This window comes from Vipera ursinii (genome assembly GCF_947247035.1).
Source record: "Vipera ursinii genome assembly, chromosome: 7".
In the NCBI taxonomy this organism is placed as follows: Eukaryota; Metazoa; Chordata; class Lepidosauria; order Squamata; family Viperidae; genus Vipera; species Vipera ursinii.
The window spans coordinates 50,107,731-50,133,638 of NC_139521.1; the positions used below are offsets into that span (position 1 = coordinate 50,107,731).

At 40.3% G+C, this 25,908-nt stretch overlaps 1 protein-coding gene across 1 annotated transcript in view; it reads right to left on the reverse strand.

Moving 5' to 3' along the window:
- Positions 1-25,908, reverse strand: part of TTC29 (tetratricopeptide repeat domain 29) — a gene marked incomplete at its 5' end in the record, with an annotated part of 98,212 nt that overhangs the window by 49,858 nt on the left and 22,446 nt on the right. The window contains 2 exons of the mRNA XM_083367783.1: positions 14,803-14,888; positions 15,811-16,023. Of these exons, the coding sequence (XP_083223909.1) occupies positions 14,803-14,888; positions 15,811-16,023 (299 nt within the window). The remainder of the gene's footprint in view (positions 1-14,802; positions 14,889-15,810; positions 16,024-25,908) is intronic.

A 25,908-nucleotide genomic window follows, 5' to 3' on the forward strand; every position in this document is an offset into this window, starting at 1 on the left:
TAGTCATGCCGGCCACATGACCACGGAGACGTCCTCGGACAAGCGCTGGCTCTTCGGCTTTGAAACGGAGATGAGCACCAGCCCCTAGAGTCGGAAACGACTAGCGCGCATGTGCGGGGGAACCTTTACCTTTACCTTTATATATGAAATGCTTAATTGACCTTAAAGGAATGATGCAAACTTATTATGTTATGATTTTTTGTAAGATTATTATGTGATGTCTTAGAAGTGGTTGTGAAGGTGCTAAAGTTTTTATTTTTGAGGAAGTTCAAAATTCATGCTAAGGCTGCCTTGTTAGATGCAACTCAGGATCTTGAGTTCTATGCATCATGCCTGGAGTGCATTCATTTGACTATTATCTATCTGGAGGCTTCCCCAGAAAGGAGATTTAATCACTTAATTGGCTTGATCTCTTGGCAAATGCCCCCAAAGGCTCCATCTTATCTCCCATGTTATTTGGCATCTATGTAAACTTCTGATGTGGAATATACACCTTCTTTGGATGGGTACATATCCTTTTCTTCATAAAGATCCGTTGTGGCAATCTGTAGGTCTTTCTATGTATATTAATATTCCGGATAAAATTATTTTAATTTTTAAAAAATAAAAGCAAATTCTAGCAGATACTTTTCTAAGTGAAAAGCAACAATATAATTGAATATTTTCAAATTCAAAATGGTGGGGAATATATTTTTAAGTTATAACCAGTGCAATAGTCTGAAGACAATCGGTTATTCTGTAGAGGATATTTAAAACAAACATAATTTATGTATGTCTTCCATCCTGGCAGCTGTGACAATGCTAACCTGCCAAGAGCTTTTATCAAGTATGTTATAACAACTAGTAATAAGTGTAAATAATAAATGCCAAAGATCTTGTGGGAAACAGTAGCGATAGTAAACAATTTTTGGTATTTGCTGATAGGAATCTGCTGGACTTGGAATTCCCTGGCTTCTCAGTAGATGTTTGGCCTGACAATAAACAACAGTTTAATACTTTATCTAATCCCCGTCAGGAGGTGAATTCAGCAGTGAGCTTTTGCAGATGTTCACATCCAATAATCTATCCATAATTGATGAAACAGGGAGGTCAGATGTAATGGTTGCTACTATTCTAGCAACATATAAATGGCTATTGACAAAACAAGCCAGAATGGGACTGAGTACTGAACAGTGACAAGCCTGAAAGCAGTGCAAAGACAGAAGAATGGATAAGGATTATAGGAGAGAATCCTTCAGTAAGATGTGTTGCATAAAAAAACACATAAGCATATGAGGGCATTTTTGGATGAGAAAATCTTCAAAGATGGGAAAAAAATAACAATGAACTAGATGTAAGATAACTGGAGATTTGAGTAAGTAGAAATGCATGCTCTTGTACAGCAATAATGTGTTCCATATATCTGGAGTGCCTTATTGGATTAATATTCTGACATTGTACACCTTGTAGCAAGGATGATGTTTTTTTCACATAAACTGCATATGGAATGATAAAAAATATAAATGCATATTGTTACAAAATATTTCAATTTTTTATTTATATGTAGTCTACCAGTTTGTGACATACTTAGTCAAAGAGTTTTACTTATATCTTTTTACGTAACAGTCATTAAATACTATAGGTATTCTCAACCATGTATTGGATAAGTGGCTAAAAGAAACTCATACTATAGATATAACTGACTGATCGTGCAGTTTATAAATAGGGAAAAAAGAATTCCTTCAAACATTTTGTGCAGCCTGAATCCATTATTAGAAATGCATGTAAATATAAATATAATTTTATTGGTTAATTTATTCTCTATACATTTACATGTATATGTATAATGAGATGCTGTGCATCTACACATGTTGACAATATTTCTTCAGTGCTGCTCTCTGATTTCATGCGACAAAAAACTGAATTACTGGGTTACAATTAGCAATAATAAAAGTTTCATTATTATAAATACTGATTGTTTAATTAATTCCTCATTTAATTACAAATTTCTGATCGGGTCTGCAATTAATTATGTAAATATATATTGCTTAATCAGTTAACTATAATTATAATTCATTTGTAACAAATTAATGAATTCTTGGAAAGACAACATATACATTCTGAAAATATGACATCAAATATTAATTGGATTTCCACCATAAAATTCTAGCAGTGTGAACATGTTCATGATCAGAAGAAAAACTTAAGGAGTTTACTGGATTTAGATGTAAGTATCTATATTGTCTTTTATTTATCAGCTGTTAAAAGATGCAGCTTAAAAGTGCATGTGATAATATAAGCATAACCGTAAATTGAATACTGCTTGTGTTAAATTATACATGACCACGCTGTGTTCTGCATGACTATGTCAGAGGGAAAAAATGCAAATATAAGAAACAGATTTGAGGCTACATGCCCAAGGGAACAAATGAATATAAGCAGTTTAATACATAGCATAATCCTATATGTGTCTACTTAAAAGTATGTTCTAATGAGTTTAATTGGACAGTCACAATAAATTGAGCAAAGACATGCATCTCTTAAACACTTCAATATCCTCTTAAGTCCCTTACAATACAATGGACCTGTCTAAGTACTCATCCATTGTTACTGCTTTTACTTGTACTAGTTCATTAGAACATATGAATTTCTAAGGACATTTCTTGTTCTAAATCATAAAGTTTTCTGAACCCACAATTTTGTGATTGTCATGAAAGCATAAAATGAAATCCAGAGAAAATATAATAGAACTGTTGCGTGAAAGGACAAGATTAGCTGCTTAGTACCATGTGTTTAATAAGTGTATATGCTACCTTTTCATATCAATTTCAAAAGTGGTTTATAAGGGTTATATAAAATATCTAAATATACCAAATTAGAACATAATCAGTAAACAAACACAGTGCAATATATGATTATATAAAGCCTGGGAAAAGTGTATTTTTAAAGGGTAAAATAAAAAGGTGTGCTTATTTTTTTTATTTTTTTTAATAAGGACCTGATTGGATCTACTAAAGAGTTCTATCATATGAGAAACAGTACTGACAAGGCCTTGCTCCTTGCAGGATAGTCTTTGAGGAGAACCTCATCAGAAAATTTTAAATGCCTTGGCAGCACCTGGACTTGATCATTCTGCCTAGTTGAAATTTCCGGGCCATTTTCACTGCTATGTTATGTAGAACACTCTAGAACAGGGGTGTCAAACTCAATTTCATTGAGGGCCGCATCAGCATTGCGGTTGCCCTCAGGGGGCCGGGTGGGTATGGCCTGGGTGGGCGTGGCCTACTGGGTGGGCGTGGCTAGAGTGAATATGGCCTACTGGGTGGGCATGGCCAGCTCTACATCGTTCGCATCAATGGTGCCTATGGGGGCCTGGGCAGGAGTGGGACAGATCTGAGGGTCTCTGGCAGGAGGAGGGTCTCTGGGCCAGGGCGAAGGCAGTGGGGGGCTGTTCCCTCACTGTTTCCAGGATGGCTTCGCGGGCCACATGAAACCACTTCGCGGGCCGCATCCGGCCCCCGGGCCTTGTGTTTGACATGTCTGCTCTAGAACAAATCATGCCTAAGCTAAAGCTTAAACTTTATTAACATCCCCAGTTAGTCTTTTGTACAAAAAACAACCAACTTCTTCCAACATCTTAGAAACAATGAGGTATCTCAAATGTTCATAATATTCAACAATTATTTACCAAAATCAATTGACTAGAATTCTCATATAAGGAATCCCCTATCTTTGCTATATATTTTTATTGACCAAAAGTTAAACTGCATTAAAATAAGAATAAACATGTAATTTAATGTTAGCACCTTAAGAGAAAAAAAATCAATTCCATAATAACTGGTTCACTTAATAAATAGGAATGTTTATATTTGATATTTTACAAGCTGTATCATAAACTCAAGGGACTACGTGGAACATGTTCTTTCTCTACTGTTTGCATTAAGGGAGGAAAGTAAAAAATGAAATAACAAAAAGAGACAAAAATATCCAGAGGCAGTGGTTATCTAAAAAAATCTGCTCCCATTAGATTCCCCCAGATGGAGGCTACTTGAGGTGGGTCACAGAACAAAGGGGAAATGATGATGAAAATTCAAAGCAAAGCAGAAAAATAACTGCTGAGCTCCCCAAGTGTATCTCTGAATAGTCCCACGCTGTGTGGCAAAACCCTTTGGCAAGCTACAGAAGCTAGTGATGAAATACACATTAACATGTGGCAAACAGGCTCCTAGGCTGAATTGTATCTAAGTTACAAGTAATGATAACTAGTAGTCTCCTGGGAACAGAAGGCAATGATTTCGACTCTGTAAGCATCTGAGCTCCCCTTGGATAAAGGGACAATTAAATCGAGAACAGACAGATACATTTTAGCAATTCTTTTTAATTCGACAGTAAAGCTTATTTGTGCTCAGTAGAGATGAAAATAATTGATATTTAACATAGTATGCACTGGTCACTACTGATGATTAAGTATAAATTTAAAACTTGATTTAAACCTACTTGGATTAATGTCCAGGATTAGGGATTTGTGCATCGTAAAGTAATAAATTTGATTTTGACAATGATAGTGAAATGTTCTATTCTAAAGATACTACATCCACAAGAAGGATCTTATTAAATTATATAAATAAAAAGAAATCAGTAGAGAATAAGCCAACAGGATATTTCTTTCTTGTTCAATATATTTATGAATAAATGTATAAGAAGTGCTTTTATGATATTAGAGGTGTGTTAATTGGGATGTGAATGCACATATACTTTCGCATGTTGATAATGCTGTATTGTTGGCTGAATGCATAAATGATTTGCAGAAAATGTTAGACAGAGTGTGTAATGCAGCAAAGAGTTGTGTTTGAAAAGAAAAATATGGATTGTTGCAAATCATAGAACAGTAAGCAAAAAGAAAAACACAAGAAAGTAAATTGTTAAATATGTTGGTGAAACATTTCCTAAAGATGGGAAAATGGAGTAATTCTAAGATTATGCAAATGTTAGTAGAAAGTAGTGGATAATATGTGATCTGTTTCAATGAATGAATGTTTTTTTGAAGAAGTATAAAGAATTGGGTTGAGAAAAGTTTATTATACGGTAGTTACAACAGGCTATGTCAGGAGAAACATAAAAGTTGAATACAGTGAAAAGATCATACTTAGAAAGTATGCCTAAAGCAAAGAGAACAAGAGGTAGATAAAGAATGAGTGGGTGAACAACAAATACGGATAGAATTCAAAATAACTAATGTCTATGAAAGAAGTATGTTGAGGTCCTTTGAAGAAATAGAATAAACAAATTACAAAATAAATATATGAAAGAAGAGGAAGGAGCAAAGTATGGCTGGATGGAGTTAATAGTACCCTAAAAAAGAGGGGAGAAGCTTAAATAACCAAAGCGAATACTGAATTAGCGTATGGACATGATGAAAGCAAGGATGGCTTACAAGGAAGATAAAGTATGAAGAAGAATGGTATTGATCTAAACTAGATTAGACAGATTTCTTTTTCTTTCTGATATGTCCCACCTCCAGATATTTTCAGTAACTACTTTTTTTCCTGCACTTTACCTGCAAAGGGAACAGCAAAATAGATATGTATATATGAACACATAATGATTAAAACTTAATATGGGAAATCCTTCTACTTTAATTTCTTTTCTATAATTCTTATTACATTATTTATAGTAAATAATATTTCCTCTGAAATTGCCCAAAATATGTCTTTTAAACCAAAGATATGAATTCAGAATTCAGTAGTGCATAATAATTTGTTACAATATCGAGAACAAATACAAACACATATGGAAGCATTTACAAACTAAACAAAGTGCATAACGTAGGGAACATTGTCTGCATTAACTGATAAAGAGTCACTCTGATCAGCTAAGTTACATAAAGTACACAACAGACAGGTTAGGTAAGAGTTGTGTCAGCATCTTCATAGTAGAAATTAATTATATACTGCCATCTGGTATAATGTAGTGATTAAGAGTTTAAATTGTGAACCAAGAAGTCCAAGGTGAAATTCTTGCCGCAGCCTTGTCTTCCTTATATGGAAATTGGCAAAACTGTCATGTTGTACATCAGTCATACATTTAGATCTGAAAAAAAACTACTGCCAGAAAACTTCTGTTAACCATTCTGGAGTTCTGTGCCGTATAACTTATAAGTAAGACATCAACACAGTAAAATGAAGTGTTAAACAAAGACTGAAAATTGCAAATCTAAAAGATGCAAGAAAGAAGAAAAAATGTAGATACATTATAATTGCTTATACCTTGAGGCTCTGCATAAATGCTACATAAATAATTTCATATACATTTCTAAAGCAGTCTTTTCAATTTGTAGGCCCTCAGATATATTGGGTTTATAATTTAACACACGTTTTGACTTGGCTACTCCAGGAATTGTATTCCTTCCTGTATTCCTTTACTGTTAAGACATTCTCCAAATGCAGCAGTTTCAGGCAAAACAGATAAATCTTTTTTCCCCTCCCCATATGATTCCTATTAGTTACACTTGTTCTTCAATATCTTCAAATCTAATGTCTACATCCCAACCCAGCACTTTTTTGTTCTTATCCATCTGAGCTATAGAGGATAGTATGATAAAATATTTTCTTATATCAATGTTTTCTACCTTGGCATGCCAAGGAAGTTTCCAACGAATACTCATTTGACATTCATTGCTCCCTCTTTTCTTATTTTATCTGCTTAGTTCAAGCTCAACTAGAACTTAGAATATCCTCTTTTTCCTGCTCATGATGTTGTCTTTCCTGAACATGAAAAAGTTCTTTCTCAATCATCCATCTGCAGACTAAACATACAAGCTAGGGAAGTATGTTGTCTCCCTGGAGCAAAAATCAAAGATGTGGCTGAGAACCTAACCAAAATAATTAGGCCCACAAATTACTACCCCCCCTCCTCCTCCACATTGGAACGAACAACACTACAAATAACCTGAGTGCAATAGTGAAAGACTACAAACAACTAGGCAACAAAGTTAAGAAGCTAGGAGCACAAGTAGTGTTCTCGTCAGTGCTCCCAACAAAAGGCCAACACCCATTGAGGTAAAAAAGAATTTTAGAAATAAACCACTGGGTAAAGGGTTGGTATCACCAAGAAAACTTTCATTTTCTGAATCATGGACTGCTTTTTCTGCATGAGGGACTCTTGGCAGAAAACAGGCAAAAATGTACTTGGAAAAAGACTGGCCTAACTAATCAGGAGGGCTTTAAACTAAAACTGAGGGGGAAGCGTGACCAATTTCTAGAATCTCTAGAACCCAAAACCCAAAACTAATCACAAATCCCAAGAAAATAAACCAAACAATGAGGTAGGCAGTGTTGAGAAAAAAGAAAAACTCAAACAACAATCAGGAGATACAGGAAACCTACCCATGGACAGGCATGAAAGCCTTAAATGTTTATATACAAATGCTCAAAGCTTGGGGAACAAACAAGGCGAACTAGAAACAATAGTACACAAGGGAGGGTATGACATAGCTGGCATAAGAGAAACCTGTTGGGATGAAACCCATGAATGGAATGGACTGATGGATGGATACAAATTGTTCAAAAGAAACAGTTCTACAAAAAGAGGAGGGAGAGTTGCACTATATGTAAGAGAACACTACATATCTGCAGAAATGCACAGGACCCAAGACAAAATATCTATAGAATTTATATGGGTCAATATAAAAGAAAAAAAAAGTGACATTACCATAGGCGTATATTACAAGCCACCCAACCAACCAGAAGAAACAGATGAACTCTTTACCAACCAGTTAACAAATGTATGCAGGAAGCACACCAGAGTAGTAATGGGAGAGTTCAACTATCCAGATATCAACTGGGAGACAAATTCTGCAGTGAGTGGGAGATCAAATAGATTACTAACCAACTTAGCCGACAACTTTATCACCCAAAAGGTGGAGGAGGGAATTAGATGCAAAGCTATACTGGACTTAATCCTTACAAATAGAGAAGAAGCGATAGAGAGAATTGAAATTGCCAGAACTTTGGGTGAAAGTGACCACATCATACTGGAATTTAATATAATGCAAACACTAGCAATAGAAAACAATCCAAGCAATGTCCTAAACTTCAAAAGAGCTGACTTTGATAAGCTCAGAGAGAACCTAGGAGAGATCCCATGGATGAAAATCCTAAAGGGAAAAACAACCCAAGAAGCATGGGAAACCCTGAAAAACACAATCACAAAAGCCCACATCAGCACAATACCATTGAAAAAGAAAAACAAGAAATCCAGGAAGAAACCAGCATGGCTGCACAAAGATCTCACTAACAAACTAAAAGACAAAAAGGACAAATACAAAAAATGGAAAGGGGGCACATAACCAAGGCCGATTAACAGCAGACAGACAGAACATGCAAAGATGAAGTCAGGAAACCAAAGGCTCAGAATGAACAAAGACTTGCAACAGGAATCAAGGACAGTAAAAAAAAGTTTCTTCCAACACATTAACAACAAGAAAAAAGTCAAGGAAACTGTAGGCCCACTAGAGAGAGAAGATGGCAAGGAAATTACAGGCAACAGGGAGAAAGCTGAGTTGCTTAACTCATACTTTGCACCAGTCTTCACACAAAAAGAAACCATAGCCACCCCCCCCCAAAAAAAAACCCACTGCAGAAGACATACTAGAAACAAAAATCAAAATAAGCAAGAAAATGGAAAGAGAACACCTATCCAATCTTGACAAATACAAATCACCAGGACCGAACAGATTACATCCCAGAGTTCTGAAAGAGCTGGCAGATGTTATCTCAGAACTGTTGCACCACATCTTCCACAAATCCTGGAACACTGGGTAAATGCCAAGGATTGGAAAAGGGCTGATGTGGTCCCCATCTTTAAGAAAGGGAAAAAACGGACCCAGGAAACTACAGACCAATCAGTTTAACATCAATACCTGGGAAGATCCTAGAAAAAATAATCAAAAAACAGATCTGTGAACAACTAGAAGCAAACAAAGTCATAACTAGCAGCCAGCACGGGTTTGTTAAAAACAGATCATGCCAGACCAATCTGATCTCATTCTTTGTTAAAGTGACTAAACTAGTAGACCAGCGAAATGCCGTGGATGTAGTATACCTAGATTTCAGTAAGGCATTTGACAAAGTAGTCCACAACCTACTCCTTGGTAAGCTAGAAAAAGGCGGAATAGACAAATCACCACCAGGTGGATCTGTAGCTGACTGACAAACCATACTCAACGAGTAGTCCTCCATGGCACTACATCCACATGGAGAGAAGTAAGCAGTGGGGTACTACAAGGTTCCGTCTTAGGCCCAGTACTCTTCAATATCTTCATAAATAACTTAGACGAGGGAATTGAAGGTGAACTCATCAAATTCACAGATGGCACCAAACTGGCAAGAGTAGCCAATACCCCAAAAGACAAACTCACAATCCAAAAAGATCTTGACAAACTCGAACCATGGGCCCTATCCAACAAAATGAGTTTCGATGTGGAAGAAAGTAAAGTCTTACACTTAGGCAGGAAAAACTAGAGGAACAAATACAGATTGGGCAAGACCTGGCTTGGAGGCAATAACTGTGAGAGGAACCTTGGAGTCCTGGTGGACAATCACTTAACTATGAGCCAGCAGTGTGCAGCTGCAACCAAAAAAGCTAATACAATCCTGGGTTGAATAAACAGAGGGATAGAATCAAGATCACACAAAGTACTAGTACCACTTTATAAAGCCCTAGTAAGACCACACCTGGAATACTATAGCCAATTTTGGTCACCATATCACAAAAAAGATGTTGAGAGTTTGGAAAAAATTCAGAGAAGAGCAACTAAGATGATCAAAGGCTTGGAGACTAAAACTTACAAAGAACAGCTACAGGACTTGGGTTTGGCTAGTCTAAAGAAAAGAAGAAATAGGGGAGACATGATAGCAGTGTTCCAGTATCTGAGGGGTTGCCACAAGGCAGAGGAGGCCAGGTTGTTCACCAAAGCACCAGAGGGAAGGACGAGAAACAATGGTTGGAAACTGATCAAAGAGAGAAGCAACCTGGAATTAAGGAGAAACTTCCTGACAGTGAGGACAATCAACCAGTGGAACAGCTTACCCCCCAAAATTGTGGGCGCTCCATCACTGGAAGTTTTTAAAAAGAGACTGGACAATCACCTGTCTGAGATGGTATATATCCTCCTGCTTGAGCAGGGGGATGGACTATAAGATCTCCAAGGTCCCTTCCAGCTCTATTCTATTTTCTATTCTATTCTATTCTATTCTATTCTATTCTATTCTATTCTATTCTATTCTATTCTATTCTATTCTATTCTATTCTATTCTATTCTATTCTATTCTATTCTATTCTATTCTAGTCCAGTCCAGTCCAGTCCAGTCCAGTCCAGTCCAGTCCAGTTTATATTTATCATGCCACTTTCTTTTTTAAAAAAAAAACTTAGGCCCAGTACTTAGGCCCACTTTCTTTTTTAAAAAAAAAAACTTAGGCCCAGTACTTAGGCCCAGTCTTAGGCCCAGTACTCTTCAATATCTTCATAAATAACCTAGACGAGGGAATTGAAGGGGAACTCATCAAATTCACAGATGGCACCAAACTGGCACCAAACACAAAATTGTATTCTATTCTAGTCCAGTCCAGTCCAGTTTATATTTATCATGCCACTTTCTTTTTTTAAAAGAAACTTCACTTCTACAAAGCATTTCCCAAATTTTCCTAGCATCTCTATTTACCGTACTTTTCTTTTATTGCTTTCCCAATATTTCTAAGCTATGTGCTATTAATATTATTTTCATTTCTCTATCATCTAAATTTCTTCATGGCTGTCTCTCATCTATGTTATAAAAAGCAATTATATAAACAGCAATGCTGCCATTATTTAAATAATAAAAACAACAAGAATAACACCAATTTTACAGAAAAACCAAAGCTTTATCTGAATGAAATATATTACCTAAGAGTTTATCCCTTCAGCTGTGACTAGAGTCAAATAAGACCTGACTTTAGGCATAGAACTATGCTTTGTGTTTTAAAGTTAATTTAAATACAATAGAAATGAAGGGGGATAACTGAGGGTCTGAACTATACTATGGGAGACAAGACAACTACTTTGCTCCCACTTATCTGGATTGCAGTGTTTTTATTTATCTGTAAGGAAATTAATCATTAATGGCAAATTGTTCCTTTTCTGAAAGGAAATAACAGCTGTGAGGACAGCACTGAAGAGGCTACACAAAGGAAAAAAGTTAAACATCAGTTTAACTTTTTCTCGGTTGCAGTTCAGATTCAAATCTCATTTCAACAACTGATGTTATGAAGGCAAATTCAAAGTAAGTAAAGAGCAATACTTGCCATTTTGTTTACAGACCAATTGTTTAGGATTAAAGATCAGCAAATCAATTATGTGCTTCGTATCTGTTTATGATTTAGTTCTTTTAATGTAGTCCAGAATAGGTAGCAATCGTCCACATTCAACCAAGTGTCAGATTTTCCATTAAACTAAATAATTTTAATTTGAACCATTATTGTCCTGGTGATTCATAAAAATACATATAACAACACACTTTCTTTGCATACTGCAACCACATAATTTAATTCATATCTGCTAAAAGATTTATATGACCAATCTTATGTACAATACAATATATGCAATTTTTAATTTATTTTTTAAATTCTCTAATTTTAATTTATTGCACAGATGTTCTCAATTTTATTTTTATCTTGATTTCTGTACTTATTATATGTTTTGTTGTTAGCCGCCCTGAGTCCTTCGGGAGATAGGGCGGGATATAAATCCCATCAATAAATAAATAAATAAATAAATAAATAAATATACAATATCCAATATACATCTTCTGTACAAAATAACCTTGAGTGGCTCAAAGCAATAATCAATAAAATTATAAAAGTTAAAGCAGGAATCATGCTTTTTTTTTTAAAAAAAAACAACAACTTCCCACCATAGTGCCCTAACATTTCCATACCTCCCTCCCAGTTTGCTTGTGAATTTCCATCTTCCCCTGACATCCTGCTGGGCCCTCTGCCTAGGACTTCTGGGGATCTCAGTTGGGAAGATTATTCCATAAGGCAAGGACTGCTAGAGAGAAGGCACTTCTCCTAGGTCTTACTTATGACTTAAGAGAAAGGACTTGGAAAACACCCAGCCTATCTGTTCTGGTGAGAGGGGCAGATACCCTCAAGGAAAGGCAGTTCTGCATATAACCTGGCTCCAAGGCATTTAGGGCTTTAAAACTGATAACCATCACCTTGAATCCCAAAGATGCTTTTTCATGAGGCAACTGGACTTTCTTGTTTTTCTTTGAAGACATTTCACTTCTCATCCAAGAAGCTTCTTCAGCTCTGACTGGATGGTGGGGAATAAAAGGATTTATATTCCTTGCAGACAGCTGTTCATTGGCATTCTTTTAGCGAGTCGAGTCGTTAGTGCTACCTGGAGGCTTATCTGTGTCTTCAGGATCACCTGAGTAATACAAATGGGTGTGCAGCCTTCTTGGTACTGTTGAAAGGACTGGAGATAGATGATGTCGGATCCCTCCCCCTCTGTTGAGAGAGGGCTGTTCAGTTTTGACATAGATGGGCTCTTTGACCCCTCTTTCAAACCAGCAGTCCTCTCTGTCCAAAATGTGGACTTTGCTGTCTTTTGAAAGATTGGCTTTTGTCTTTTAAATGCAGGTGGACTGCTGACTCTTGTCCTGATGAGTTTGTTCTCTTATGTTGTGCCATACATTGAAGAAGTTGTTGTTTCGTTTCCCCAATGTACAGATCGGTACATGGCTCACTGCATTGTACTGCATATATCTCGTTCTCAGTTTGTGTCTGTTTTATCCTTGGAGTGGAGAAACTTCTGCCTTAGTGTATTCTTAGGTTTGAAGTGTGCATATATGTTGTGTTGGCTGAAGATCCTCCTGAACTTTTCTGATATTCCTGCAACGTATGGAATGACTACATTGCTTTGTTCACTGTTTTCTTCATCTGTTACAGAGGGACTCCTGCTAGGTCTTTTTTGAGATTTGATGAAGCCCCATTTGGGATAGCCACACATTCTGAGGGCTTCCTTGCTGTGTTTTCTTTTTCTTTTCCTTCTTTGCTGGTAGGCAGGCGTTCAGCTCTGTGGTGTAGGCTTCTGATAACTCCCATGTTTTGCTCCAGTGGGTGGTATGAATCAAAATGTAACTATTGATCCGTGTGAGTGGGTTTTCTGTACATTTTAATATCTTCCTTAATGTATACAGCACAGCCTAGATTATTTCCCTTAACATCTTCAAGTGTGAATTTGATGTATTTGTCCACCGAGTTGATATGTTTGGTGAATGCTTCCAATTCCTGTGCTTTGATCTTGACCCAAGTATCGTCCACGTACCTATACCAATTAGTGAGTAGAATTCCTGTGAAGGAGTTTAGGGCTTTGGTTTCTACCTCTTCTATGTAGAGATTGGCCACAATGGGGGGGACACTGGTGAGCCCACGGCGCAGCCGTGTTTTTGTCTGTACAAACCTTCACTGTATTGAAAATAGGTAGTGGTCAGGCAGAGATCCAGCATGGCACATATGTGGTCTGGACTGAGGGTTGGTTGGAGCTTAATAAAATTATTATGAGATTTTTCTATAATTTTGAAGGCTGGAATCTATATTTTAAAATAATTAATTAAATAAATAAACAGATTTTTTTGATCTTGAACAAAGGAAAATTCTCCATGTGATTTCCTTTGTGATCTTTAGCTGTTTTAGAGAGCATCCTGTCCCAGAATTGACAAATGCCAACTAAATTTGGAAACAGGTTGAGCAAATAGGGATGAACTGTTTCCTAAGTCACACATTTTTCCTTCAGTCAGGTTATTTTATAGATTATTCATTTTCTTTTCCAGGAAAAGAAGAAGCTTATCTCATGGTAAAAAAAAAAGCAAACTTGCAAATGTATGCTCTGCATATCAGATATAGGAATGAAACAGGTTAATAAAGTCTAGCCAGGAGGCAAAACTACTATTATCACACAGTTCTTCAAGAAAATTTCACATTACGTTCTATTGCAAACCAAGGCCCAAATTTTGAAACCAATATGGACTCCACTGAAAGTGAAGTGAATAGCGAACAGCTTTATACAATGCAGAATATACAAACAGAGAGAAAAATTAAAGTTAGTACTAAGTGATAGTGATAAGTATAAGTGATAGTACTAGCATGGGAGAAAAAAAGGATACGTTTTTATTTAGGAAAAGACACCGTGTGAAGATAGTCTAAATGGCTTAATTCTATCTACAGTTAAGATCCTCAGTCTAATGTATTATCCTATGTCATTGGGAGCAATCTGGTGACCTGCACAGGTTACAATCAGAAGGGAAAGAGAGCTGAATTAAAAGAGAAAGGAGGTCATGAAAGGCCTGAGAGTATCAATCTAAATAGCAGAAAGGACACTAGGTAGAGACATGCAAAACAATACTTTACAGAAGATAAAGAGAAAAAAAGTGCAGAACGCTACTGGTATTTCTACATCTGTTGCCCCAAGTAGTCAATCAGTGTACATGGACAGAAAGATGATATATTCTGTGATGAAATCCAGCAAGGGAGACACCAAAAAAGTCTTATAACAATTGAGAATTTTCAGCCGAATGGACTATTTGCTGTTGGAGGGAAATGGAGGGACACACAGAAATCAAGATATAATGAGGAAAGAATATTGATCAAGTCAGCACGGCAGAGAGTAAAATTCTGAATAGGAGTATTTCTTATTGCAGCACAGCTTCAAATCTCAATTTAATTGCTATAAGCAAGTTAATGTTACAACCATAAAATAGAGTATGCATCATTTAGACTTACTAATGTAGCTTTCTGTAATTCTCCAGCTGAAAAATATGCTATGCCTAAACAGAAAGCAGTTTCTCCTTCCATCTTCATATTCTCTGCTAAATAGAAACAAACATTGTTTTATAATTAGGTTTAAAAATAAATTAAAAGGCACTGAATTTTTTGTGAATATTTTGATTTCAGCTCATCTTAACAAATGTTAATGTTATCTACGTGGAAAAAAGTATTATGTAAGGTATTATGTTAAGTGTTTTATTTTGCTTTTCTGATGGGTGCAGGTAAAGGAATGTAATAGAAAATAGAAATAGGAGACACTTGTTAGGCACTGGCAAACAGTGTGCAAGGAAACCAGAAGAGTAAGTCCTTCAGGTTAACCAAGAGATTCCATAACAAGCTTCTTCTATTTATCTCTGTGCCAGAGATGTCCAGAGAGGTGTCATGTCAAAATATGCATTGCACCCCAAGTGTTGGCTCTTTTGTACATAAGTATGCCATTAATGCATCCATGAATGGGTAGGGCATGGATAATAATTGTGTCAAAGTTCTATCTATCCCAGAGTGATAAAATAGAATTGCTGTATACCATAGAGATAAAAATTACTCAGAGAATTTGCTTGATATTATAAGGGTTTTTCTTTATCACTGAGCTCCCTGTTTTCCTTCTATCTTTAATCTGATACAAACGGATTATCAACCATGTATTATTTGTTTATTATACGGTAGATGTTGCCAGAGGCCTTATTTCTTACTTTGGACTCAATTTTTTAAGTTGTAGTCCTGGATGACTCCATTTTTGGAGTTAAAAGCTTTCTTGAAATAAATGGATTCCTATGTGTCAGCAAGTAGGTACTTCTGTTTTACAAGATTTAGAAATACGTTTATAGCAGTTGTCTTGAATTTCATTGACAATAATCATCAAGCACTTGGTGATTTCTTTTTTCTATTTTTTACTTCACTCATGGGAAAATTCAGGCTTACATTTAAAAGAAAGACAATGCAAAAATGTTATTTCCTTCTCACCTTCTTCTGCCATTTTTAAAGCTTTTGTTAGAATTCTGATGGCTTCTTGGTGTTCTTTATTTGTTAGCATTTTGTCTGCCAGTAATGTGTAAATTCTCCAGAGATGCTCACAGGCTAGTGAGTTGAAATTCCGGCCTGTATTATCTTTCCACATCCGTCCCACTGTCAGGTTATAGAATGCTTCATAATATTCTACAGCTTTCAGGAAGTGACCTGAAGAATACAAAATAACTCTTAATCAAAGGAGGCTCAATAGAATGTTATATATTGATTAAACAGTCATAATGGTAATAAAGCTATGAAGCCCCTCCCCCCAAGCAAAGAAGCATTATTTTTAAAAAATGTCCATAGACACTTAAAAGGAAATCATAGAAAGTAGTATTTTATATAGGTACATTATGAAGAAATATTTCCAAAAATGCCAGATTAGATATAGCATTTATGCGTTATTTATTTTAGCTTTAAGAAAATGGTGTAAGTAGTTTAAGTAGGTTATACTATTCATTCGGACAGTTTCATCAATACATAAATCAAGAACACCTGTAGATCATCACAAACACATGGAGCTTTAGGATGAAAAGTCTTAACAGAGGACCAAAACATATTCAGTTTACACGTTGTTAAATCATCAGCCCTATTTTTTGTTTTTGATCAAGTTTGTTAAATACATATTCTCCCATTTTGCATATTTTTTTCATTAAACTCATATGCAATAACCAGTAGTATATAAAACTTTAATCATGAATGCAACACAGGCAGAATTGGAACACATGGGTTATTCCTTTCTACAGTTCCATGATCCATAAATCTAGTAACAAGGACAAATCCACTTAGATAAAGGGCAATATAGAACATGGGATACCTGTCCTTTCACTTGTCATCTAATACAGGGGTCCCCAACCCCAGGCTTTTGACCGAGCCATGGACTGATACCAATCCACAGCTCATCGGGAACTGCGCAAGGACTGGGTGAGTACATGAAGCTTCATTAGCACATGCTGCAACTGGTCTGTGCAGTCAAAAAGGTTTGGAACCACTGATCACATAGTTAATAGTGTGTGAGATTAACATTGTCCAGTCTTGTCAAGCTTAGTTTCTTTGAGAGAAGCAAGTTACTACAAGTAATATTGTTCCTAAAATATGTCTTCAAAAGTAGAAAGTTAAGTGGATCAATTCTAAGAATTTAATATGGGCAGCTTTATCAGTCTGACAGAAATCCCAAGCAAGCTGCTCTTTAAAATAAAGTCATAAATATTTTTTTGGGTAAGAAAATTTGTCCAGTAGTTTAAATAAATTATTGTATGAGAAATACATAAGAAATATCTACATTGTGAAAGAAAAATGATTGTACATATTAATCCAAAACAGTGATTTCTGATAAACTACTATGTTCATACAGCCATGAAGCTGGAGGTGCTAAATAAAGTGCTTCTATCTGCTCTTGATCAGATATTTTATTTTAGCGGGTTAAAAAGGATAATCAAATTTTAAACTTGAACTAGCCATTCACCCTGGTTAAATATTCTAATCCAGAAGAGCTATTAGAGGGCATAAATCATTAAAGCACAGAGACATACTACTATAACTCTTTATATTATAGTACGCTGTAATATTTAACAAAGTGTCTATCATTTGATCAATCTAATTGACAAAATAAACACAGTATTTAAAATGTAGAAGTGCAGAAATTCCACAGTAAGAAATTGGACAATATTATCCATAATATCCTATATATTATAGAGGTACTATATCCTAAGATAAAAGGAATTCTAGTTGATTTGGAAGAATGAATGGATATACATAATCTAATGTTTTCATAATACAATTCTTCCTTACATTTATTCTTCTACAAAACTATTTCCAAAGTCTCTATTTTTATTAAATAAAAACTATCTTAGGCAAATATTAATGAAAAAGAGATGCACAAAAATATCTATAATTTTATACTATTTTTAAATAGAGAGATTGACTAGATATTAACACAAATGGGTTTTAACATGAAGCTGCCATAAAAGCAGGGACATAAATGTAATTCTCCTAGATGCTATTTTGATGCACATTTTTGATTCCATGAATATTTTATGAAATGGTCCAAACTAAAGCCATATAACATTCCTGCATTACTGATGCTTGCACCCGTAAGCTACAAACATTAGAGGCATGATTGAATGCATTAAAATGAACTCATTCAGCAGCACATTGATTACTTGAAGGCGGGTGAAGCAAAAGAAGGGTTGCTGCACTTAAGAAAACAGTGCACAAATTTATAATATAGAAAAATAAAGATATTAAATTGGAAAAAATGTCATTCAGTAAGAAAATGATTATGAATCTTGCATTAGCCTATATGTGTCAATATAATAATAGTTAGGAAGGCTATTAATTAGGTTTCAAAGATTATTCTGGTAAATAAAATTCTGCAATCTCAAATTATTCTGCTGACCAGTTCAGTTTCATGGTTTAGCAATAGCATAAACAGCTCTTTTTTATCAGACTTTATATAAATATCAGTTATACATAACTATTAATGATAATTGAAAGCTTTGGGATGTTTGTTCTGTAATGTTTGTCTTACAATATTTTAATAGAAACCACATTTTATTATATATCATTACATGATACTATTTTAAAAAAGCTAAATCACGTAAAGTGTTAATACCACTTTATGAAGCCTTGGTAAGGCCATACTTGGAATACTGAATCCAGTTTTGGTCACCATGATGTAAAAAAGATGTTGAGACTCTAGAAAGAGTACAGAGAAGAGCAACAAAGATGATCAGGGGACTGGAGGCTAAAACATATAAGGAACAGCTGCTGGAATTGGGTATGTCTAGTTTAATGACGAGAAGGATGAGGGGGCACATGATAGCTGTGTTCCAATATCTCAGGGATTGCCACAAAGAGGAGGGAGTCAAGCTATTCTCCAAAATATCTGAAGGCAGAACAAGATGGAAACCCACCAAAGAGGGAAGCAACTTAGAACTAAGGAGAAACTTCCTGACAGTTAGAACAATTAATCAGTGGAACAACCTGCCTCCAGAAGTTGTGAATGCTCCACACTGGAAGTTTTTAAGAAGAGACTGGACAACCATTTGTCTGAAATGGTATAGGGTTTCCTGCCTGAGCAGGGGGTTGGATTAGAAGACCTCCAAGGTCCCTTCCAAATCGATTACTGTTATTGTTATATAAGAGTCACTGCATAATATTTTAAATGTTTGAGAAATGTTAATAGTAAAATTTCCATAAGATAATTAAGAAAAAAAATCCTAATTTTTTTGGCTCAGAATATATAATATTGAAGTTATGTCTACTGTTATTGTTGCTACTGTTATTATTACAAGTTAATGAATACATTAACCATAAGCCTTAATAACAATCTCATACATATTTAAAGTATTTATAAACTTTTTAAAAGATAAACATTTTAAAGATAGTTTTCAAAATAAAATATAGATATTAGAACTTTATGATTAATTTAAAAAAGAAAAGAAAACCAACCAGGAAACTACTACTAAGCCCTGGGGGGAAAATCACACTTAAAACAATGAACAATTCACTAAAACATCTAATGGAACAATATCAGAATAATCTTTAGAAATTTTATAAAAATGTATATGCATTTAGTAAAAAATGCAATTTGAAAGTCTGGGCAAGTGCGAAAACCTCTTCCTGATGCCTGCCAGTATAATTCTTTTCACATGCAAGCAATCAAATAGGCAAGCAACTAAGCAAGCAAGCACAACCCTTTTAGTAGGTTGACACAAACTAAAACATAGATATGCCTCCAGCTACATTTAGCTGAGTCTATAAATATTCCCTCTTTTGAGGGAGTGGGAAGTACTAAAATTCAGTGGAAGGGTTGCAAATTGGGAAATTTTGGCTAAAACTCTTCGGAAACATCCGTCCATCCAGTTGCATTGACATCCACCATTATGAAATGCTTTGAGAAGCTGATAAAAGACATTATCGTATCCAGCGTCCCACCAGCATTTAGCCCACTTCAGTTTTCCTACCGACCAAATCGTTCTACAGAGGATGCTATTTCTTCCATTCTCCATCTGAGCTTGAAGCACTTAAGAGGAAAGAAATACTCATGTGCGTTTGTTGTTTGTTGGCTTCGCTTCGGCATTTAACACAATCATTCCCCAGCATCTAGTAGACAAATTGGGCCTTTTAGGCTTAAACATTCCTTTGTGCAACTGAATTCTTGATTTTCTTAGCAACAGGCCCCAATATGTGCAAGTTGGAACAAATACCTCTAATACCATTTTCTTGAGCACAGGTTCTTCTCAGGGCTGCATCCTAAGTCTGCTGCTGTTCACCCTGTTGACCCATGACTGTTGTGCTAGGTTTGCCACCAACCATATTGTGAAGTTTGCAGATGATACAACAGTAGTGGGCCTTATTCATGATGACAAGGTGGAAGCTTACCGCAAGGAGATTGAGGGGTTGGTGAACGGGTATAAGGAAAACAGCCTAGTTTTAAATACTGGAAAAACCAAAGAGATCATTGTTGATTTCAGAAAAGGCAGGCAGAGCCACACTTCTCTGTGCATTAATGATTCACCTGTGGAGATGGTTACCAGTATCAAATTCCTGGGTGTGCAGCTAATGAGTAGGCTGGCTTGGTCTGTTGTGACTCAGGGCCAGCCTGTGGGTCCGACAGCCGGCTCCGATGTATCGGATGACTCAGATGAGGGGGAGGAGGGAGACGAACCGGCTGATGATGGTTTGGAGGCTTTGCAGAGCCCTCAGCCGGGGACCTCTTCTCAGCTGCGTGAGCCCGATAGTGCGGAGGATGATGACCCACAGCTGGCCCTGTTCAAGGACGCCCGACGCAGGAGGCAGTCGAGCAGGAACAAACAAAGAAAGGCTGTGGGACTCCTCGGGAGGAGGCACAGGGAGACCACGCCCTGAGCTCTCAATAAAAGGAGTGTTTGGGGAGGGGCTGGTTGCTGAAAGCAACTCTTCCACTTGAGGAGACAAGCTCTAGTGTTTTTGTTAATTGAGTAATAAATCTTGGCAGACGCCTTTTAGCCTTGGAAGCTCTCCAGTCTCTTCTATCTGAATAGGGGTTTGCCTTACTACAAGGCCAGAAGAGGGCTGGTTCAGAACAGTTTGCTTTCAGCCTCCCACCCCTTACTACTACGATGGAGCAGCTTCTTGCCGAGAATGCTCAGCTCACCCAGCAACTCACTTTGCTGGCAACTCAGGTGGCTCAACTGCAAGCTCAGGTACATGCTGCACCCCCACCCAGGAGGAAATGTCAGATAGCTATGCCGGATAAATTTGCTGGCAATCCAGAACTGTTTCCTGCCTTCCTGGGACAATGCCAGCTTTTTATCAGCGTGAGAGCAGCTGATTTCCCCACTGACCGAGATAAGGTGGGATTCGTGTTGAGCCTTCTGTCGGGAGATGCAGCTCGTTGGGGCACGCCTCTGTTGGCACAGCCTAGCCCTTTGTTGGATAACTTTGGGGGGTTTTGTGACCATATGCGCCTCATGTACGAGGACCCGATTAAGGCGCAGACTGCCACCCGACGTCTGAAAGCTTTGAGGCAGGGTCAGCGCCCCCTACAGGCCTATATCAGCGATTTCCGGCTGCTTAGCCAGGATTCCGCCTGGAATGAGGCTGCGCTCGTGGATGCCTTTCAGGATGGCTTGTCAGAGGAGATGTTGGATGAGCTGGCCCGCGTGGACATTCCCTCAGACCTGAATGGGCTGATCCATCTTTGTCTGCGGATCGATGCCCGGCTGCAGCAGCGAAAGAGTCGCCGTGCCACCCCACAGACCCCTGCCGCTCCTGTTGAGCGTGTGCCCTCAGTCCAGAGGGAGGAGCCAATGGAGCTGGGTGCCGCCAGGTCCCGTCTATCGGTGACGGAAATGGACAGACGACGATCGGAGGGGTTGTGTTTTTACTGTGGGGACCCTGGACATTTGGCTGCTTCTTGTCCAAAGAAGCGTCAGCGGGCATCAGTGACCAAGCCGGCCCCGAGAAAGTCCCCTGCTTTGCTGTCGGGAAACGGCCCGAGCCCGATCTAGACGGTGTGATAGATCGGACGATCCACCACGACCACGCCGAGCGACGCCATTCCGACGGTGCCTGTGAACCTCCACGGCATTTGATTTTGGAGGCACGACTGATCCTTCCTGGCAAGCCAGAGGGGATTCCGGTCCATGCCTTAATTGACTCTGGGGCTACCACTAACTTTATGGACTTGGCCTTCGTGGCCAAATGGGCTGTTCCCCAGTGTCCGGTGGATCCGCCCATGCTAGTGGAGACTATTGATGGTCGAGTGCTCCTGTCCGGGCCTATTACGGCCGCCACGCAACCAGTGTGTATGGCCATCAGTTCCCATGTGGAGGCCATTCAGTTCTACATCACTTCGGATCTGCACTTCCCCGTGGTCCTGGGACTGGCGTGGCTCTGGGCGCATGATCCACAGATCTATTGGTCTCAGAACTTGGTCACCTTCCCAAGTTTGCAGTGCGTGGACCACACCCGCCATATCTGTGCTGGCCAGGTGGAGGGTTCCTCAGGGGTTTCCTTGCCTCCCGAACTGTCCGACTTTGCTGATGTGTTCAGCGAGTCAGAGGCGGACCAATTACCCCCGCACAGGCCCTATGACTGTTCCATTGATCTAGTTCCTGATGCGCCTCTCCCAGTGGGGCGTTTGTATTCCATGTCGGAGCCTGAGTTGGCTGCATTGCGGGACTTCCTGACAAAGAATTTGGCTCGTGGTTTCATCCGGCCCTCGTCCTCACCAGTGTCTGCGCCCGTGCTCTTCGTCAAAAAGAAGTCGGGCGAGTTACGGCTCTGCTGTGACTACCGGAAACTCAACGCCATCACGGTGCGTAACCGCTACCCGCTGCCCCTCATCCCCGAGCTCTTGGACCGACTCCGGAAGGCTAAGATCTTCACGAAACTGGACCTGCGTGGAGCTTACAACCTCGTCAGGGTTCGGCCGGGTGATGAGTGGAAGACGGCGTTTGGTACTCGCTATGGACATTTCGAGTACACGGTGATGCCGTTTGGCCTGACCAACGCCCCCGCTGTGTTTCAGGATTTTATGAACGACATCTTTCGAGATCTGTTGGACCAGTTTGTCGTGATTTACCTGGACGACATCCTGATTTACTCCCCGTCGCGTGAAGCGCATCATCAGCATCTCCGTCAGGTCCTGCAGCGCCTCCGGAAACATCGGCTGTTTGCCAAGTTGGAGAAGTGCCAGTTCTACCAGGTGACCATCGATTTCTTGGGTCACCGCATTTCTCCTGAGGGCATCGCCATGGAACCGAGTAAAGTTGAGTCGTTGCAGAGGTGGCAACCCCCGCGTCGCGTGAAGGATGTTCAGCGACTTCTTGGATTTGCCAACTACTATCCAACATTCATCCCTGGCTTTGCTGCCTTGACAGCCCCTCTTACCCGGCTCTTGCAGAAGAAGACTCGGTTCCAGTGGAACGCCCCCGAACAACAGGCGTTCCAAGCTTTGAAGGACACCTTCATGAAGGAGCCCATCTTGAAGCATCCTGACCCGCAACGGCCGTTTGTCGTGGAGGCGGATGCCTCCGACATTGCCATTGGGGCCGTGTTACTCCAGGCAGCGACGCCCAACGGTACCCTTTTCCCTTGCGCGTATCACTCTCGGAAATTGAACCCCTCGGAGCGCAACTATACCATCTGGGAGAAGGAGCTGCTGGCCATCAAGGCGGCGTTCGAGGCTTGGAGGCATCATCTGGAGGGGGCGCGGCATCAAATCGAGGTCCGGACGGACCACAAGAATCTGGAAAGCCTGCAGACCGCTCGGAATTTGAACCAACGCCAGATCCGGTGGTCCCTCTTCTTTGCGAGGTTTGACTTCCGGGTGCGGTACATACCAAGCGGGCACAACCAGAGAGCGGATGCTCTGTCCAGGAAGCCCGAGTACACCCGAGTGGAAGACAAGCTTCCGCCCAGGACAGTGATCCCCGTCGAGTCTTTTGCCGCGGTGCGGGAGCCGGTGGATATACGGGCTCGGATCCGGGAGGCGCAGCAGCAGGAGGCGTGGGTGGCTCAGCGGAAGGAAGAGGTGGGGCCAGATTCGCCTTGGTCGGTCACAGATGGACTCCTGTATTATCATGACCGGCTCTATGTTCCAGGAGGGCCACTCAGGGGACTCGTCCTCAGCCAGTGTCATGATAACCCGGCTGCGGGGCATTTTGGCCTGTTCAAGACTCTGAACCTGGTCTCCCGTACCTTCTGGTGGCCCCGAGTCCGACACGATGTCCAGTCTTATGTCACCTCCTGCGTCCCATGCAGGCAGGCCAAGTCAGCGACAGGGGCCCCGCCTGGTTTACTGCAGCCTTTGCCAACGCCCAAGAGACCCTGGGGGGCTGTGTCCATGGACTTTCTGACGGATCTACCCCCATCCTCCGGCTTCACGACAGTGTTTGTGGTGGTGGACATGTTGACCAAGATGGCGCACTTCATCCCCTGTCGCGGCTTACCGTCAGCTCGCGCCACTAGTCGCATGTTCATCCAACAGGTGTTCCGGCTGCACGGCCTTCCCGATAGGGTCGTCTCCGATAGGGGGGCCCAGTTTACAGCTCGCTTCTGGCAGGAGTTGATGCGGGCGTTGGACATTAAGGTTTGCCTCTCGTCCGCGCATCATCCTCAGACCGACGGGGGTACCGAGAAGGTCATCGGCATCTTAGAGCAGTATCTGCGCTGCTACGTTAACCTGCAGCAGGACAATTGGGTGGACTATTTGGCCATAGCCGAGTTTGCCTTTAACAACTCGCAGCACACCTCCACGCAGATGACACCGTTCTTGGCCAACGTGGGTTATCACCCCAGGTTTTTCCCCCTTTCTCCCGTGGACTCACCGGAGCCGGCAGCGAACGAATTCATGGCGGAATTACAGGCGATCCATCGGTTGGTGCGACGGCAGCTGGAGAAGGCCAAGGCCGACTACAAGAGGTTCGCCGATCGGTCGAGAAGGGATACGCCTCCATTATCGGTGGGGGATCGGGTTTGGCTGTCCACCAGGAACCTACCATCCACTCGGCCGGCGAGGAAGCTGGACCACCGTTACCTTGGACTGTTCCCAGTCGAGGCCGTCATCAACCCGGTCGCCTATCGTTTAACTCTGCCACGTTCCCTGCGCGTGCACCCTGTCTTCCATCGGTCCTTGTTGGTCCCCGAACAACCGGCTTGTCCACTTCGCCAAGCGGAACCTCCATCAGGACCTCGTGATGGCGACAGCACCCCCGAGTACGAGGTCGCCAGCATCAGGGATTCCCGCTGGCTGAAAGGTCGCTTCCAGTACCTGATCGAGTGGAAAGGGTACGGGCCGGAGGACTTCACATGGGAAGACGCGACCGCCGTTCATGCCCCTGCGTTGGTGACTGCTTTTCATGAACAGTTCCCATCCCGACCGCATCCGGATCGGCAGACCCGGGGGAAGGGCCCTGCGGTGCGGGATAGTGTTGTGACTCAGGGCCAGCCTGTGGGTCCGACAGCCAGCTCCGATGTATCGGATGACTCAGATGAGGGGGAGGAGGGAGACGAACCGGCTGATGATGGTTTGGAGGCTTTGCAGAGCCCTCAGCCGGGGACCTCTTCTCAGCTGCGTGAGCCCGATAGTGCGGAGGATGATGACCCACAGCTGGCCCTGTTCAAGGACGCCCGACGCAGGAGGCAGTCGAGCAGGAACAAACAAAGAAAGGCTGTGGGACTCCTCGGGAGGAGGCACAGGGAGACCACGCCCTGAGCTCTCAATAAAAGGAGTGTTTGGGGAGGGGCTGGTTGCTGAAAGCAACTCTTCCGCTTGAGGAGACAAGCTCTAGTGTTTTTGTTAATTGAGTAATAAATCTTGGCAGACGCCTTTTAGCCTTGGAAGCTCTCCAGTCTCTTCTATCTGAATAGGGGTTTGCCTTACTACAAGGCCAGAAGAGGGCTGGTTCAGAACATGGTCGCTCAACAGTGAGAAACTGGTGAAGCAGGAACAGCAGCGCCTGCATTTTCTGCATCGCACGAGAAAAGCACATTTTCCATCCCCTGTCCTGACCACTTTCTACAGGTGGACGATCAAGAGCATCCTGTCATACAGCATCACAG